The 18,242-nt window shown below is 38.7% G+C and overlaps 1 protein-coding gene across 1 annotated transcript; it reads right to left on the bottom strand.

The window, feature by feature from the left end:
* Positions 1–16,523: 16,523 nt before the first annotated feature.
* On the bottom strand, positions 16,524–17,456 carry LOC120874367 (olfactory receptor 149-like). Its single transcript, XM_040255743.1, has one exon. The coding sequence runs from the start codon at positions 17,454–17,456 to the stop codon at positions 16,524–16,526; it is 933 nt and encodes a 310-aa protein (XP_040111677.1).
* Between the last annotated feature and the right edge of the window lie 786 nt (positions 17,457–18,242).

Here is an 18,242-nt window from a genome sequence, read left to right as displayed (position 1 = left end):
TCATAAACTTGTGATTCCTATTAGTATATCAAAAGTGTAGTTTTCACCTTTCTAGCAGTTTAAAGAGGTTGAGCAAGTGCTGCACGTTCTGTAGCAGTTATTCATTCATAAATGGATACATCTTTTTTCCTTTGATTCTGTGTAACATCACTGACATTATGGTCACTAAAGTGCTGTATGATGTCATTGATGCCATTTTTAATTATTACATTTTTTTTGTATTTTATTTTACTATTCATGTCTTCTAAATATAACCTTTGTCTTTAATAATAAACATATGACATCCTTTTTTTGTTATATGTCTTTTTTTTTAATTGAAGGATAATTGATTTACAGAACTTTGTTGTTTTCTTTCAAACCTCAACAAGAATCAGCCATCAGTTCAGTTCAGTTCAGTTGCTCAGTCGTGTCAGACTCTTTGCGACTCCATGAATCGCAGCATACCAGGCCTCCCTGTCCATCACCAACTCCCAGAGTTCACTCAGACTCATGTCCATCGAGTCAGTGATGCCATCCAGCCATCTCATCCTCTGTTGTCCCCTTCTCCTCCTGTCCCCAATCCCTCCCAGCATCAAAGTCTTTTCCAATGAATCAGCTCTTCACATGAGGTGGCCAAAGTACTGGAGTTTCAGCTTTAGCATCATTCCTTCCAAAGAAATCCCAGGGCTGATCTCTTTCAGAATGGACTGGTTGGATCTCCTTGCAGGCCAAGGGACTCTCAAGAGCCTTCTCCAACACCACATTTCAAAAACATCAATCCTTTGGTGCTCAGCTTTCTTCATAGTCCAACTCTCACATCCATACATGACCATTGGAAAAACCATAGATGTACATAAAGCCCTTCCCTTTTGAACCTCTCTTCCATCTCCCTCCCCACCCCACCAATCTAGGTTGATACAGAGCTCCTGTTTGAGTTTCCTGAGTCATAGAGCGAATTTCCGTTGGCTATCTATTTTACATATGGTAATATGTTTCCATATTACTCTTTCCATATAGCTTACCCTCTCCTCCCATCTGCCCATGTCAATAAGTCTATTCTCTGTCTGTTTCTCCATTGCTGCCATGTAAACAAATTCTTCAGTACTATTTTTTCTAGATTCCATATATATGTGTTAGAATATGATATATTTATATTTCTTTCTGACTTACATCACTCTGAATAATAGGTTCTAGATTCATCCACCTCATTAGAACTGACTCAAAGACATTCCTTTTTATGGCTGAGTAATATTCCATTGTGTATATGTACCACAACTTCTTTATTCACTAATCTGTTGATGGACATCTAGGTTCCTTCCATGTTCTAGCTATTGTAAATAGTGCTGCAATGAACAATGGGATACATATGTCTGTTTCAATTTTGGTTTCCTCAGGGTATATGCCTAGCAGTGGGAGTGCTGGGTCATATGATTGTTTTATTCCTAGTTTTTTAAGGAAAGCCATACCATCTTTCACAGTAGCTGTTATCAGTTTCCATTCCCACCAACAGTGCAAGAGTGTTCCCTTTTCTCTACACCCTCTCCAGCATTTATTGTTTGTAGACTTTTTGATGATGGTCATTCTGACCAGTGTGAGGTGATATCTCATTGTAGTTTTGATTTGTATTTCTCAATAAAGAACAATGCTTAGCATCTTTTCATGTGTTTGTTAGCCATCTGCATGTCTTCTAATAAGAAATGTCTGTTTAGGTCTTTCTCCCACTTTTTGATTGGGTTGTTTGTTTTTCTGATATTGAGTATTTTGGAAATTAATCCTTCGTCAGTAGGTTCATTTGCTTTTATATTCTCCCATTCTGAGGGTTGTCTTTTTACCTTGCTTATAGTTTTCTTTGCCATGCAAAAGCTTTTAAGTTTAATCAGGTCCCACTTGCTTACTTTTGTTTTTATTTCCATTACTCTAGGAGCTGGGTCATAGAGGACCTGGTTTTGACTGATGTCATCAAGTGTTCTGCCCATGTTTTCCTCTAAGAGTTTTATATTTTCTAGTCTTACATTAGGTCTGTAACCCATTTTGAGTTTAACTTTGTGTATGTGTTCTAATTTCATTCTTTACACGTAGCTGTCCAGTTTTCTTAGCACCATTTACTGAAGAAGCTGTGTTTGCTCCATTGTAAAGTCTTGCCTCTTTTGTCAAAAATAAGGTACCCATAAGTGCATGATTTTTTGTCTTTTTTTTTCTGGATTTTCTATCTTGTTCCACTGGTCTATATTTCTGTTTTTCTGCCAGTACCATCCTGTCTTGATGACTGTAGCTTTGTAGTATAATCTGAAGTCAGGAAGGTTGATTCTTCCAGCTTTATTCTTCTTTCTCCAGATTGCTTTGGCTATTGTGTGTCTTTTGTGTTTCAATATAAATTGTGAAACTTTTTTTTTCTAGTTCTGTGAAAAATGTCATTGGTAATTTGATAAAAGTATTGCATTGAATCTGTAGATTGCATTTGGTAATATAGTCATTTTCACAATATTGATTCTTCCTACCCAGGAACATGGATTATCTCTCCATCTGTTTATGTCATCTTTGATTTCTTTCATTACTCTTTTTTAATTTTCTGTGTACAGCTCTTTTGTCTCCTTAAGTAAGTGTATTCCTAGATATTTTATTCTTTTTGTTGCAATGGTGAATGGGATTGATTCCCTAATTTCTCTTTCTGATTTTTCATTGTTAGTACGTGGAAATGGAAGTGATTTCTGTGTATTGATTTTGTATCCTGCAACTTTGCTAAATTCACTGATTAGCTAAAGCAATTTTCTGAAACTATCTTTAGGGTTTTCTATATACAGTATCATGTCATCTGCAAACAGTGAGAGCTTTACTTCTTTTCCAATCTGAATTCCTTTTATTTCTTTTTCTTCTCTGATTTCTTTAGCTAGGACTTCCAGAACTATGTTGAATAAGAGTGGTGAAAGTGGGCACCCTTGTCTTGTTCCTGATCTTAAGTGAAATGCTTTCAGTTTTTTACCATTGAGAATAATACTTGGTGTAGGCTTATCATATATGGCCTTTCCTATGTTGAGGTAGGTTCCTTCTATGCCCATTTTATAATGAGTTTGAATCATAAATGGTGCTGTACATTGTCAAAGGCTTTTTCTGAATCTATCAAGATTATCATATGGTTTTATCTTTCAATTTGTTAATATGGTATATTACATTGATTTATTTGCACATATTGAAGAATCATTGAATCCCTGAAATAAGCCCAACCTGATCATGGTGTATGAGCTTTTTGATGTGTTGCTGAATTCTGCTTGCTAGATTTTTTTTTTTTTTTTGAGGATTTTTGCATCTATGTTCATCAGTGACATTGGCCTGTAGTTCTCTATTATTTATTGTCCTTGTCTGGTTTTGGTGTCAGGGTGATGGTGGCCTCATAGAAGAGTTTTAGAAGAATAGGTATTAGCTCTACTCTAAATGTTTGCTAGAATTCTCCTGTGAAACCATCTGGTACTGGGCTTTTGTTTTTTGGGAGATTTTTGATCACAGCTTCAATTTCAGTGCTTGTAATAGGTTGGTAATAATTTCTATTTCTTCCTGGTTCAGTCTCTGAATATTGAACTTTTCTAAGAATCTGTTCATTTCTTCCAGGCTATCCTTTTTTTTTTTTTGGTCATATAGTTGTTCATAATAGTCTCTTATAATCCTTTGTATTTCTGCATTGTCTCTTGTAACCTCTCCTTTTTAATTTCTAATTTTGTTGATTTGATTCTTCTCTCTTCTTGATGAATCTGGTTAAAGATTTGTCAATTTTAACTTCTCAAAGAACCAGCTTTTAATTTTATTGATCTTTAATATTCTTTCTTTCATTTCTTATTCATTTATTTCTCTTTTGATCTTTATGATTTCTATCCTTCTACTAATTATGGTTTTTTTTTTTTTGTTCTTCTTTTTCAAGTTGTTTTAGACGTAAAGTTTGGTTTTCTAGTCGATGTTTTTCTTGTTTCTTGAGGTAGGATTGTATTCCTATAAACTTCCCTCTTAGAACTGCTTTTGTTGCATCCCAAAATTTTTGAGAGTTGGACTATAAAGAAGGCTGAGCACTGAAGAGTTGATGCTTTTCAACAGAGGTGTTGGAGAAGACTCTTGAGAGTCCCTTGGGTTGCAAGGAGATCAAACGAATCCATCCTAAAGGAAATCAGTCCTGAATATTCGTTGGACGGACTGATACTGAAGCTGAAACTCCAATACTTTGGCCACCTGATGTGAAGAAATGACTCATTGGAAAAGACCCTGATGCTGGGAAAGATTGAAGGTGGGAGGAGAAGGGGAAGACAGGATGAGACGGTTTATGGATCACTGACTCTATGGACATGAGTTTGAATAAGTTCAGGAGTTAGTGATGGGCATGGAAGCCTGGCGTGCTGCAGTCCATGGGGTCACAAAGAGGCGGACATGACTGAACAACTGAACTGAAATGAACGGATGGGTTTTGAGTTGTGTTTTGATTGTCATTTTTCTAGAAATTTTTTCATTTCCCCTTTGATTTATTCAGTAACCTATTGGTTACTTAGAAATATGTTGTTTAATCTCCATGTGTTTGTGTTTTTTACATTTTTTTCTTGTTATTGATATATAGTCTCATGGTGTTGTGTTCAGAGAAGATGCTTGATATGATTTCAATTTTCTTAAATTTACTGAGACTTGATTTGTGACCCAAGATGTGGTCTATCCTGGAGAATGTTCTATGTGCACTTGAGAAGAAGGTGTATTCTTCTGCATTTGGATGGAATGTTCTGAAGATTTCAATGAGATCCATCTCATCTAATGTATCATTTAAAATTTGCATTTTCTTATTAAATTTCCATTGATGTGAGTGGGATGTGAAAGTCTCCTACTATTATTGTGTTACTGTCAGCTTCTATTTTATGTCTGTTAGTGTTTGTCTTATGTATTGAGATGCTCCTATGTTGGATGCATAGATATTTACAATTGTTATGTCTTCCTCTTGGATTTATCCCTTGATCATTATGTAGTGTCTTTCCTTATCTCTTGAAATATTTTTTATTTTAAAGGTTTTGTTGTTGTTGTTTGATATGATAATTGCTACTCCAGCTTTCTTTTGCTTTCCATTTGCATGGAATATATTTTTCCATCCTTTCACTCTCAGTCTAAATGTGTCTTTAGGTCAGATTTTAGTTTCTTGTAGACAGCATATATATGGGTCTTGTTTTTATATCCATTCAGCCAGTCTGTGTCTTTTGGTTGGAGCATTTAATCCATTTATATTTAAAGAAATTCTTGATATATATGTTCTTATTGCCATTTTTTAAAATTGTTTGGGGTCGATTTTATAGACCTTTTTTCTTCTCTTGTGTTTCTTGACTATATAGTTCCCTTTAACATTTGTTGTAAAGCTGGTTTGGTGGTACTGAATTCTCTTAACTTTTGCTTGTGTGAAAAGCTTTTGATTTCTCCATCAATTTTGAATGAGATCCTTGCAGAGTACAGTAATCTTGGTTCTGGATTTTCCCCTTTCATTACTTTAAATATATCCTGCCATTCCCTTCTTGCCTGCAGCATTTTCACTGAAAAATCAGGTGTTAAGCATATGAGGTTTCCTTGTATGTTACTTGTTACTTTTCTCTTGCTTTTTAAAATATTCTTTCTTTGTGTTTAGCCTCTGTTAGTTTGATTAGTATGTGTGTGGTGTGTTTGTCTTTGGGTTTATCCTATATGGGACTCTTGTGCCTCTCGGTCTTGATTGACTATTCCCTTTTCCATATTGGGGAAATTTTCAACTATAATCTCTTCAAAAATGTTGTCATATCCTTTCTTTTTCTCTTCTTCTTCTGGGACTCCTATAATTCCAATATTGTTGTGTTTGATACTGTTCCAGAGGTCTCTAAGACTATCCTCAAATCTTTTCATTCTTTTCACTTTATTCTCCTTTTCAGAAGTTATTTCCATCTTTTTTCTTCCAGCTCACTGATTTTTTCTTCTGCTTCAGATATTCTGCTATTGATTCCTTCTATAGTATTTTTAATTTCAGCAATTGTGTTGTTTGTGTGCATATGTTTATTCTCTAATTCTTCTAGGCCTTTGTTAATTGATTCTTGCATTTTCTCCATTCTGTTTTCTAGGGTTACCATCATTATTCTGAATTCTTTTCAGGTAGTTTGCCTATTTCCTCTTCATTTATTTGGACTTCTTTTATCTCTAGTTTGTTCCTTCATTTGTGTAGTGTTTCTCTGATTTTTCATTATTTTTTTTTAACTTATTGTGTTTGAGGTTTCCATTTCCCAGGCTTCAAGGTTGAATACTTTCTTCCTTTTGGTTTTGCCTTTCCAAAGTTGGTCCAGTGATTTGTGTAAGTCTCATATATGGTGAGATTTGTGCTGAGGTTTTTTTCTGTGTTTATTTGTTTGTTTTTCTTCTGATGGGAAAGGCTGAGTGAGGTAGTAAATTTGTCTTCTGATGACTGGGTTTGTACTTTTGTTTTGTCTGTTGTTTAGATGAGGAGTTCTGCACAGTGTGCTACTGGTGGCTGGTGATGCCGGGCCTTTTACTCAAGTGGTTTCCTTAGTATGACTTCTCACTATTTGATTTTCCCTAGTGTTAATTCTCTGGTAGTCTAGGGTTTTAGAGTCAGTGCTCCCACTCCAAGGCTCAGGGCTTGATCTCTGGCCAGGAACAAAGATTCCACAAATGGTTTGTTATGACATTAAATGAGATGAAACAAATACCCAAAAATGATAAACCAAAGATTAACTCCAGACAAATAGCAGTTACAAAATTAGGCAAGTGATAATTAAAATAATGGAATATACTCATATACATATACACCAATGAGCAAAGTCAAATCAGTCCAACAAAAATAAAGTACCATAGATTGACCCGGTGAACAAAAGAAATAAAAAATTATATTTACCAGTTAAGAACAAAGCTAACTAAAGCACATACTGGAAAACAAAACTAAAGCAATGTGCCAAGTGCAGAATAAAGCAATGAGAGCAAAACTAACAAATATGTTGAGAAGAAAGGAAAGAAAGAAAACAAAGAATAGATATACAAAGTTAAAGACAGTTAGATGAATAAGATTTATATACATTAAAGTTTAACTGCAAGGGGAAAATAACAGTTAGAAAGGCAAACAAAGGAATAAATGTAGAAAAAACATGATAAGTTAAAAATTTTTTTAAATTAAAGTTTTAAAAAAGAGGGAAAAAAAGCATAAGTAGAGAGAAAACAGAAAGAAAAAAAAAAGGAAAACTGAAAGAACTGCAAATGCCCAATTTAGAGGCAGAGATTTATAACAACAATAAAAAGTGTGACTGAATATACACATATGCATATACACCCATAAACAAAATTGAGACAGTCCAACAAAAATAAAGTGCAATAGATTGACCCAGTGAACAAAGAAAACCAAAAACCATATCTACCAAAACAAAACTAACTAAAGCATAAACTGGAAAACAAAAGTAAAGCAAGAAGACAGCCTTCAGAATGGGAGAAAATAATAGCAAATGAAGCAACTGACAAACAACTAATCTCAAAAATATACAAGCAACTCCTGCAGCTCAATTCCAGAAAAATAAATGACCCAATCAAAAAATGGGCCAAAGAACTAAATAGACATTTCTCCAAAGAAGACATAGAGATGGCTAATAAACACATGAAAAGATGCTCAACATCACTCATTATCAGAGAAATGCAAATCAAAACCACAATGAGGCACCATTTCACACCAGTCAGAATGGCTGTGATCCAAAAGTCTATAAGCAATAAGTGTTGGAGAGGGTGTGGAGAAAAGGGAACCCTCTTACACTGTTGGTGGGAATGCAAACTAGTACAGCCACTATGGAGAACAGTGTGGAGATTAATTAAAAAACTACAAATAGAACTGCCTTATGACCCAGCAATCCCACTGCTGGGCATACACACTGAGGAAACCAGAATTGAAACAGACAAGTGTACCCCAATGTTCATCGCAGCACTGTTTATAATAGCCAGGACATGGAAACAACCTAGATGTCCATCAGCAGATGAATGGATAAGAAAACTGTGGTACATATACACAATGGGGTATTACTCAGCCATTAAAAAGAATACCTTTGAATCAGTTCTAATGAGGTGGATGAAACTGGAGCCTATTACACAGAGTGAAGTAAGCCAGAAAGAAAAACACCAATACAGTATACTAATGCATATATATGGAATTTAGAAAGGTGGTAACGATAACCCTGTATGAGAGACAGCAAAAGCGACACAGATGTATAGAACAGTCTTTTGGAGTCTGTGTGAGAGGGCAAGGGTGGGATGATTTGGGAGAATGGCATTGAAACTTGTATAATATCATATAAGAAATGAATCGCCAGTCTGGGTTCAATGCAGGATACAGGATGCTTGGGGCTGATGCACTGGGACAACCCAGAGGGATGGTGGGAGGGGGGTTCAGGATTGGGAACACGTGTACACCTGTGGTGGATTCATGTTGAAGTACGGAAAAACCAATACAATATTGTAAATTAAAAAAAAAAAAATTTTAAGTAAAGCAAGATTCCAGTTGGGGAATACAGCAATGAAAATAAATTAACATATATGTTGAGAAGAAAGGAAAGAAAGAAAAGAAAGAAATAATAGAGATGCAAAGTTAAAGAGATAGAAAAGATTTTTATACATTAAAGATTAACTGCAAGGGGAATAGTACAGTAGGAAAAGTAAACAAAGGAATAAACATAGAAGAAATAATAAATTTGTAAATTTAAAAAATAAAATTAAGAGAAAAGAAAAGAAAGCAAAAAAAGAAAAATTCCACAGAACTGCAAAAGCCCATCACAGAGGCAGAGGTTTATAATTAAAAAAAAAAAAAAAAAGTTGATAACTGCAACAGAGGGGGATAAAAAGGAAAGAAGAAGAAGATAAAGAAAAAATTCAAAAGAATCTAGAGAACAAGTCAACGCATAAGAATCATAAATGTTTTTCTTGAGTCACTAATGTCAGAGTCCTTTCCCTCACTGGGAATCACAGTTCACTTTACCTCCCTAGAATGCCTTCCAACACTGTGCTGACCTCTGGACCTGCTCTGGGGCAGCTCAAATACTAATTTGGTCCTACTCCTATGTGTTCTTACCTCCAATGTCCACAGCTATCAGAACTAGTGTGTTTTCTTTTGTGGTAGCTCTCAATGACCCTTTATATATTGAGACAGAGTCTGCCTAGATGATCGTGTGGACTTAATCTGAAGCCTTTACAGCTGGTGGGAAGGTTTTGGGTCTTCTTCCTTAGCCACACTCCCCCTGGGTTTCAGTTGTTTTATTTACACCTCTGCACATGGGTTGTCCACTGCGGTTTGCTCCTGAGGCTGCCCTGTAAGACTTGGGTTTTCTCCTGTGAAGGCCAGGTATGGAGGTGATACAGCTGCTTGGGGCACAGGGGTTCTGGCAGTACCAGGTACTCAAGGAAGTTGGTGGCTAGGGCAGCAGAAAATATAGTGCTCTAGAAGGGTATGGCAACCAGTACTGACCAATATGCTTTAGTATTATTGCCTGGAGAACCTCCTGGACAGAGAAGCCTAGCAGGCCTTCAGAAGCCTGGACAGAGAAGCCACAGTCTATAGGACTGTAAAAAGTTGGACACGACCAAAGAAAAGCTGTGCACATAGACGCGTTTTTTTTTTTTTTTTTTAAACTCTGGTGGCACTGCCCCAGTGAGAGTTGAGTGTGAAGATAGTTCAGCTGCTTGCAGGAATTCTGGCGGTGCCAAATGTGCAAGCACATGGACTGCCTCCACCACAGGAATTACAGCCCTATCAGAGTCTTTTTTTCAAGCCTTTTGTAGCTGGTGATCAAAAGGCCTCTTTGACCAGTCTTCCTCTGTAGCTCTGCCCATTCAGGCACTTAGAGGGCTCCCTTGCCTGGGGTCCTTCTCTGTTGTTCGGCACATCAGACACAAAGAGGGGCCCCCCCCCTGGCTGGGATCCTCCTCTGTAGTTCATTGTGTCTGGTGTTTTATGGGCCAGCTTCTCTATTGTTCAGCTGCCAATGCTGGCCTATGGGAGGAGAGAGAGGTTATAGTGATAGTTCCACCCTTACACGTGACTCAGCAGTATTCCCTTGCTTCCATGGCTGCCCAGCTCTCCTCCAGAGCCATCTCCCACCACAATCTCCTCCCTCACATCCCCTCAATCTGTCTGCAATCAACAGCAGCCCACTCACCCTGGGATTGCTCCACAATCCCTAAATTCCAGCTCCCACCTACTGTGCCTTCCATGAGACCTGCTTCCCTGTTAGGAGTATGTATGGCTGCAGCAAGGGCTGTCTAATTCTTATTCCATTTAGGCTGCCACAGTTAAGTTGTTTCTCTCTCAATCTTAAATCTTTCTCCTCTGACTCAGACAATTACCCCAATGTGGGGATGGGACCCCTGTTTCAGTTCCCCCACCCACCAAGGGTAGGTCCAGTCCTACTAAAACTCTTGTTTTTCTGCCTAGTTTCTTCATGCTACTGAGTTTTGCATGATTCTATATATTTTGTCCACTGGTCAGGTACTCCTGTCTTCTCTCAGCTGGTGTTTTGCATGCACCTCTGTGTCTGAAGGTGTATTCTTGATGTATCCATGAAGAGAGATGTACTCCACATCCACGTACTCCTCTGCCATCTTGTTCTCTCCTGAACTCCTTTAATATTCAAAGAAACAGTACAAAAGGAAGGTGATAATCTTCCTATCCAGCTTATTTAAAATCCATTATTTTGTAAGGAACACTATAGAATGTTGTCAAAATTATTATTAGACATACCTGTGTATGATAACTAGCTTTACACCTCCTAATTTTGAGCATTGCTATGCTCTTTTTCGGAGAAGGCAATGGCACCCCACTCCAGTACTCTTGCCTGGAAAATCCCATGGACGGAAGAGCCTCGTGGGCTGCCGTCCATGGGGTCGTGAAGAGTCGGACACGACTGAGAGACTTCACTTTCACGTTTCACTTTCATGCATTAGAGACGGAAATGGCAACTCATTCCAGTGTTCTTGCCTGGAGAATCCCAGCGGCGGCGGAGCCTGGTGGGCTGCCGTCTATGGGGTCGCACATAGTCAGACACGACTGAAACGACTTAGCAGCAGCAGCAGCAGGATGCTCTGCCTTAAATGTTGATCCCCTAACCATTTAAATGTTAAGTAGTAACAACTGTCACTTCATAAAGTAATTATAAGAATTAAATGAAAAAAATAGTCAAAGCTATGGTTTTTACAGGAGTCATATATGGATGTGAGAGTTGGACTCTAAAGAAATCTGAGCAGTAAAGAATTGATGCTTTTGAATTGTGGTGTTGGAGAAGACTCTTCAGAGTCCCTTGGACTGCAAGGAGATCCAACCAGTTCATCCTAAAGGAAATCAGTCCTGAGTGTTCATTGGAAGGCCTGATGTTAAAGCTGAAACTCCAATACTTTGACCACCTAATACAAAGAACTGACTCATTAGAAAAGACCCTGATGCTGGGAAACATTGAAGACATGAGGAGTAGGGGATGACAGAAGATGAGATGGATGGATGAAGTCACTGACTAAATGGACATAAGTTTGAGCAATCTCTGTGTGTTGGTGATGTACAGGGAAGCCTGGCATGCTGTAGTCCATTGGATCACAAAGAGTCAGACATGACTAAGCAACTGAACTGAACTGAATGGAACTGTTTTAATATATTGGCTGGTAGACAGGAAGTACTTGAAAATGTTACTTGTTTTAAAAATTATCAAATCACAAAATATTGTATATGTGTTTTATTGTATATATGTATACATATATATACATGGTCCTTGGTGTAAGTGACAAGTAACTCAATATTTTTTTTAATATCTATATTGTCTACTCACATTGAAAACTCTCAAGTAGCTTGATCTCACAGAACTACATAAATTAAAAATCATAGACAAAATTTATGTATTTCTTTCTGCTTCATTATGATTTTACTTATACACTAATGTTTCATATACAATCTACAAAATATCTTGAATTTAGGGTATGATATATCCTACCTTCCCTGGTGGCTCAGATGGTAAAGAATCCACCTGCAATGCTGGAGACCTGGGTTCATTGCCTGGGTTGGGAAGATCCTCTGGAGAAGGAAATGGCTACCCACTCCAGTATTCTTGCCTAGAGAATCCCCATGGACAGAGAATTCTGGCATGATACAATCAATGGGGGTCATAAAGAGTAAGAGATAACTGAGTTACTAAGAACACACACACACAACACCTTCAATGACAGTTCCTCTGATTCAATATGATTTTAAGGATGTTATTTATCCATTCTGGAGTTCAGTTCCTACATCTGGAAAAATGCGAATGATATTCAACATGTTGAGATGTTACTATACCAATTAATAATGTTGTATAAAAATTTTAAAGAGAATTTCTTGGCACATAGTCAGAAACTATACAATGTAAATTATTTTGTTCCTTTTCTTTATAGAACTGGTTCAGAGTCATGATATAATTCTGTCTCACCTTGTACTTTTAGAGTTTAACATGCCTCACTTACCAAGCTGTGTTAAATACCTCTGTTTTAACCAGAACAAGGGCTACAAATAGGTAGGAATCTTTAGTGAAAGGCTAAGAGTAATCTATTGGTTTGGATCAGGTATTTTAGATAGTACTCTTGCCTGGAAAGTCCCATGGACAGAGGAGCCTGGAAGGCTGCAGTCCATGGGGTCGCTGAGGGTCGGACATGACTGAGCGACTTCACCTTCACTTTTCACTTTCATGCATTGGAGAAGGAAATGGCAACCCACTCCAGTGTTCTTGCCTGGGGAATCCTGGGGACGGGGGAGCCTGGTGGGCTGCCATCTATGGAGTCGCATACAGTCAGACACGACTGAGGCGACTTAGCAGCAGCAGCAGCAGGGACTAAGCAACCAAAGACATTTAAAACAGATAGATGATCAATAACAGTGATAGCTGATAGCTTCCAAATGGATGTCTGAGATGAGAGGTGGCAATAGAGTTAGAAAAGTTTGGCTCCAGAGATGTAATTAAGCATGGTCAAGGCACAGAGTAAAATTAATCAAAAACAATGGAGTCTGGAGAAAAGGATCAGGGCTCTATCTCCTTAAAGTCCTGAAACAGAAGAGAGAAGTCCAATTCTAGGAAGAGTTCCAGTTGGCAATGAAGGCAAACCACCTCATCTAGGAAAGCAAGGTAGGAATGTGGGATCCAAAAATTATTACTGAATGAGTAGAAAGCATGACTTCTGCAGTATTTTCTCTTTTTGATAAAAACTCTTTAGGGAACAAGGGCTTGTTCCATTCCAGCTTCATCCCAACAGCCAGAAGATGTATCTGCCCGTTTGACTCTTGAGATACTTTATAGATTAGAAATAACTGACAAGGGCTTCCCTGGTGATCCAGTGTAAAGAATGCACCTGCCAATGCAGGAGACATGGGTTTGATCCCTGATCCAGGAAGAAACTACATACCATGGAGCAACTAAGCCCACAATAAGAGAAATCACCATGAGAGGCCCTCACATCCCAACTGGAGAGTAAGCCCCACTCACTGCAACTAAAGAAAACCCCATGGAGCAACAAAGACCAGCACAGCCAAAAATAAATAAGTAAAAAGAGTCGCTGACAAATATGTTACTGATGTTCTGCTTCCTCAAATTAAAAACAAAACAAAACAAACTCATCTGGGACTCAGAATTTCTTCTATTCAACAAACAAACTGTTGATTCCATATAGTCAATCCCCAACTAACTCTTGTTTTCTCCTTAACTTCCCTGAACCTACTTTACTTTCAGTGTTAGAAAATGCTTTGCTAAAACTTATCCTAGCACGATGGAGGGATGTTTTTGTTAAGTCTAATTTAAAACACAGAGAAATGAGAGCCTGACTTGTTTAGTATAAAGTTTCACACAGGAAATATTTTAACTGGGTCTTTAGTGGGCTTCCCTTATGGCTCAGATGGTAAAGAATCTACTTCCAGTGTAGGAGACCCAGTTTCGATCCCTGGGTCGGGAAAATCCCCTGAAGAGAATGGCTACCCATTCCAGTATTCTTGTCTTGAGTTTTCCATGGACAGAGAAGCCTGGCGGGGTACAGTCCATGGAGTCACAAAGAGTCAGACATGATTGAGCAACTAACAGTGATAAGAATGAACTTGTTCTACTAAAGATGCTGGAAGGAGCATTTCTGTTAGAATGAAAGGCACAGGGTTTAAGAGAAATGAGTGGGAGAAATGTTCTTCCCATGCATCACCTCATCACCCTGATATGAGCTTTTAAACACAATGTTGTGACTGGTTCAAGTGTGGGAGAATCCCTGACTGAACTCTGATCCTGAAAATAAACAAAAGGAGAGAGCCGACTGGCCTCTACCTCTTCTCTTCCCAGCATCCATTTAGCTTCCCATCACATCTTTCTCTTCACATTACCCCCTTCTCTTCCAATCACCAATCACTCTCTTCTCTTCCAATAACTCCTTTCTCTTCCCATCACCGCCTTCTCATCTCACCCTTCACTTTCCTTGAAATCTCTGCCTGGACTAGAATAGCACATATCTTATGCTGAGCTCATTAGACAAAGGAAAAAAAATGTTAGAGGGGCACCACTAAAGTCACAGCTTTCTGGTAAGCAAAGTATCCAAAACCATGGTACAATAGCAGTTTAGATTTTGCATGGATTGCTGGTTGTGCTTGGGATTATAAAGACAAACTAAACTTTCTAAGACTGAAAAACAACAGAATTAGTCACCCCTTCACAGACTCCCCTGGCTACCTTCTTCACATTCTTTTTCATCTACAACTTCAAATCACAGTCATGGCTTGTTTACATGTTAAATACCAATAGACAGGCTTTGTGGGTGATACAACACATTGATACCTATGATTCAGTCATTAGGAGACAAAGGTCCTGAGGTCTCACCCAGAAGTCCTTTTCCTTTACACAATTTCTTTTCATTTCAGAAGTCACAGAGTACCACTGGAAGGCATATGGTTGAAACCTTCCCATTTTTCTACAATCCCAAGACCATCAAATGAGGGCTTATCTGATGCAGGCATTTGAGAGATTAATCATATAATCATGTCAGCCAAGATGAGGAAGTGCTAAGGTAAGGGAGAAGGGAATAGGAGAGGATTAAGAGCAGAGGAAGATAAAGAGGGAGGGACAGAAAGCCTAGGCATTTTTCTTGCCAACTGTGAGTGGTAGAATATTCTATTATCCTTCCTGAGTAGGATAATTTATTAGTGACCTGAAGCAATTCACTTCATATCTTCTAATCTTAGCTTCTTAATCTGTAGTAAGAGGGAACAGAGATAATATCTGTGCAACAGTTCAGTTCAGTTGCTCAGTCCTGTCGACTCCTTGCGACCCCATGAATCGCAGCACGCCAGGTCTCCCTGTCCATCACCATCTCCCGGAGTTCATTCAGACTCACGTCCATCGAGTCAGTGATGTCAGCCAACCATCTCATCCTCGGTCGTCCCCTTCTCCTCCTGCCCCAAATCCCTCCCAGCATCAAAGTCTTTTCCAATGGGTCAACTCTTCGCATGAGGTGGCCAAAGTATTGGAGTTGCAGCTTTAGCATCATTCTTTCCAAAGAAATCCCAGGGCTGATCTCCTTCAGAATGGACTGGTTGGATCTCCTTGCAGTCCAAGGGACTCGCAAGAGTCTTCTCCAACACCACAGTTCAAAAGCATCAATTCTTCAGCGCTCAGCCTTCTTCACAGTCCAACTCTCACATCCATACATGACCACTGGAAAAACCATAGCCTTGACTAGATGGACCTTAGTCAGCAAAGTAATGTCTCTGCTTTTGAATATGCTATCTAGGTTGGTCATAACTTTTCTTCCAAGGAGTAAGCATCTTTTAATTTCATGGCTGCAATCACCATCTGCAGTGATTTTGAAGCCCCCCAAAATAAAGTCTGACACTGTTTCCCCATCTATTTCCCATGGAGTGGTGAGACCGGATGCCATGATCTTCGTTTTCTGAATGTTGAGCTTTAAGGCAACTTTTTCACTCTCCTCTTTTACTTTCATCAAGAGGCTTTTTAGTTCTTCTTCACTTTCTGCCATAAGGGTGGTGTCATCTGCATATCTGAGGTTGTTGATATTTCTCCCGGTAATCTTGATTCCAGCTTGTGTTTCTTCCAGTCCAGCGTTTCTCATGAGTTACTCTTCATATAAGTTAAATAAGCAGAGTGACAATATACAGCCTTGACGTACTCCTTTTCCTATTTGGAACCAGTCTGTTGTTCCATGTCCAGTTCTAACTGTTGCTTCCTGGCCTGCATACAGATTTCTCAAGAGGCAGGTTAGGTGGTCTTGTATTCCCATCTCTTTCAGAATTTTCCACAGTTGATTGTGATCCACACAGTCAAAGGCTTTGGCATAGTCAATAAAGCAGAAATAGATGTTTTTTCTGGAACTCTCTTGCTTTTTCCATGATCCAGCGGATATTGGCAATTTGATCTCTGGTTCCTCTGCCTTTTCTAAAACCAGCTTGAACATCAGGGAGTTCACGGTTCACGTATTGCTGAAGCCTGGCTTGGAGAATTTTGAGCATCATAAACAATATGGTATGACCTCTTTCACTTCTCATGAATGAGGGCCATCTCCTCTAGCACCTTCCTCAGAGAATATTTCACTTCCTTATTTCTCAAGCTGTAGATCAAGGGGTTAAGCATGGGGGTGACAAGGTTATTCAGGACCTGAACAGTTGCATTAAGCCAGGGGTTAGGGGTGGGCTGCAGGTAGATGAGAACCACTGGCATAAAGGAGAGGAGGATGGCAGTGAGGTGGGCACTGCAGGTGGAGAAGGCACGCCGTTGGCCTTCAGTCGATCGAATTTGAAGAATGAAGTAAACGATGCAGCTGTAGGAGGTGAGGATGAGAAGGAAGCAGCTGAGGGGCATGAGACCCACACTGATGAATCCCACCATCTCTAGGGCCGAGGTATCTGCACAAGCCAGCTTTAGCATCACTGGGATATCGCAGAAGTAATAGTCCACCTCACTGGGGCCACAGTAGGGCAATTGGAAGGTGAGTGTAGTTAGAAAGATGGCCTGAATGCACCCAAAAAATGAGGTGCCCATGGCCAGGATGGCACACACTCTGTGACTCATGATTATTGTGTAGCGCAGAGGGTAACATATGGCAACAAAGCGGTCATAGGCCATTACCGTGTACAGGAAACACTCGGTACAACCTAAGAAGTGGTAGAAAAAGAGCTGGGACACGCAGCCTGAGTAGGAGATGGCTCGGCTGTTCCCTGCAAGGTAGAAGAGCATCTTGGGGGAACTCACAGAGGGAAAAAATATGTCACACACAGACAGTTTACACAGGAAGAAGTACATGGGAGTGTGCAGCCGAGTGGAGGAGACAATTGCCAGTAGGATGAGCAGGTTCCCTATAAGGGTGAAGATGTAGAAGGACAGAAACAGGACAAAGAGCATGGTCTCCAGGTCCTCTGTGTGCGGGATGCCCAGCAGAATAAACTCAGTCACCTCTGAGGTGTTCCTCATCTGTGTTAGAATGCTGGGCTTCAAAATAGAATACAGGTCTCCAAGCGTCAGCACTGATGTCAAACCAAGAAGCTATTTAATAAAAGATAAGCAATTATTTAATTATCACCTTATGTGTCCTTCTAGCAACTGTAATTTACAAAACAACATTAATAAACTAAGTACTTTTAAAGGAACACTATAGATATATAAAGTGACGTTATTGAAATTATTCCATTTAAGTGAAATTATTCCATATGAAAATGCTTTAATTAAAATAACAGTTTTTGACTGAGTATTTGCACGTGTTATGCTAATTTCTATTATTTTTAAATTTAAGTCTCAGAAACAACCTTATTAAGTGAAAGAAAACATAAAAGCACAGGAGTTTTTAATAACCTGATCATGTAGCTAGAAAATAACTGATCTGAGATTAAAACTCCTGTCTGATTGCAGAGTCAAACTTCTAACCTTTTTCTTTGAAAGCTCCCAGGAACTTTTACTTAGAGAAGCTGAGACCTGATTTTCATCTTCAAATAATTGAAGATCTGCTATGTAGATGTGCTGTGTGTTCATCCATAGCAAATGATGTGTACAAAAGTGAAACTAGTAGAAACTTAGATTTTATTTCAGTATAGGAAAAAAATTAATGGCTAAGTTGCCTTGTTAAGTGTTGTGTTCTCATCATGATAAGGGTTTATTTGTAGGATGATATTCTTTCAGATATGAAGAAATTGCATTCCCAATTTAAATGCAATTTTTTCCTACCTGCACCTTTAATATCCTCTGAAATTCTTTGCCTTTATT

This window comes from Oryx dammah, unplaced genomic scaffold, assembly GCF_014754425.2.
Source record: "Oryx dammah isolate SB20612 unplaced genomic scaffold, SCBI_Odam_1.1 HiC_scaffold_15, whole genome shotgun sequence".
Classification (NCBI taxonomy): domain Eukaryota; kingdom Metazoa; phylum Chordata; class Mammalia; order Artiodactyla; family Bovidae; genus Oryx; species Oryx dammah.
Note: the sequence above shows the minus strand (reverse complement) of the source record. Positions and strands in the feature narration are given on the sequence as shown.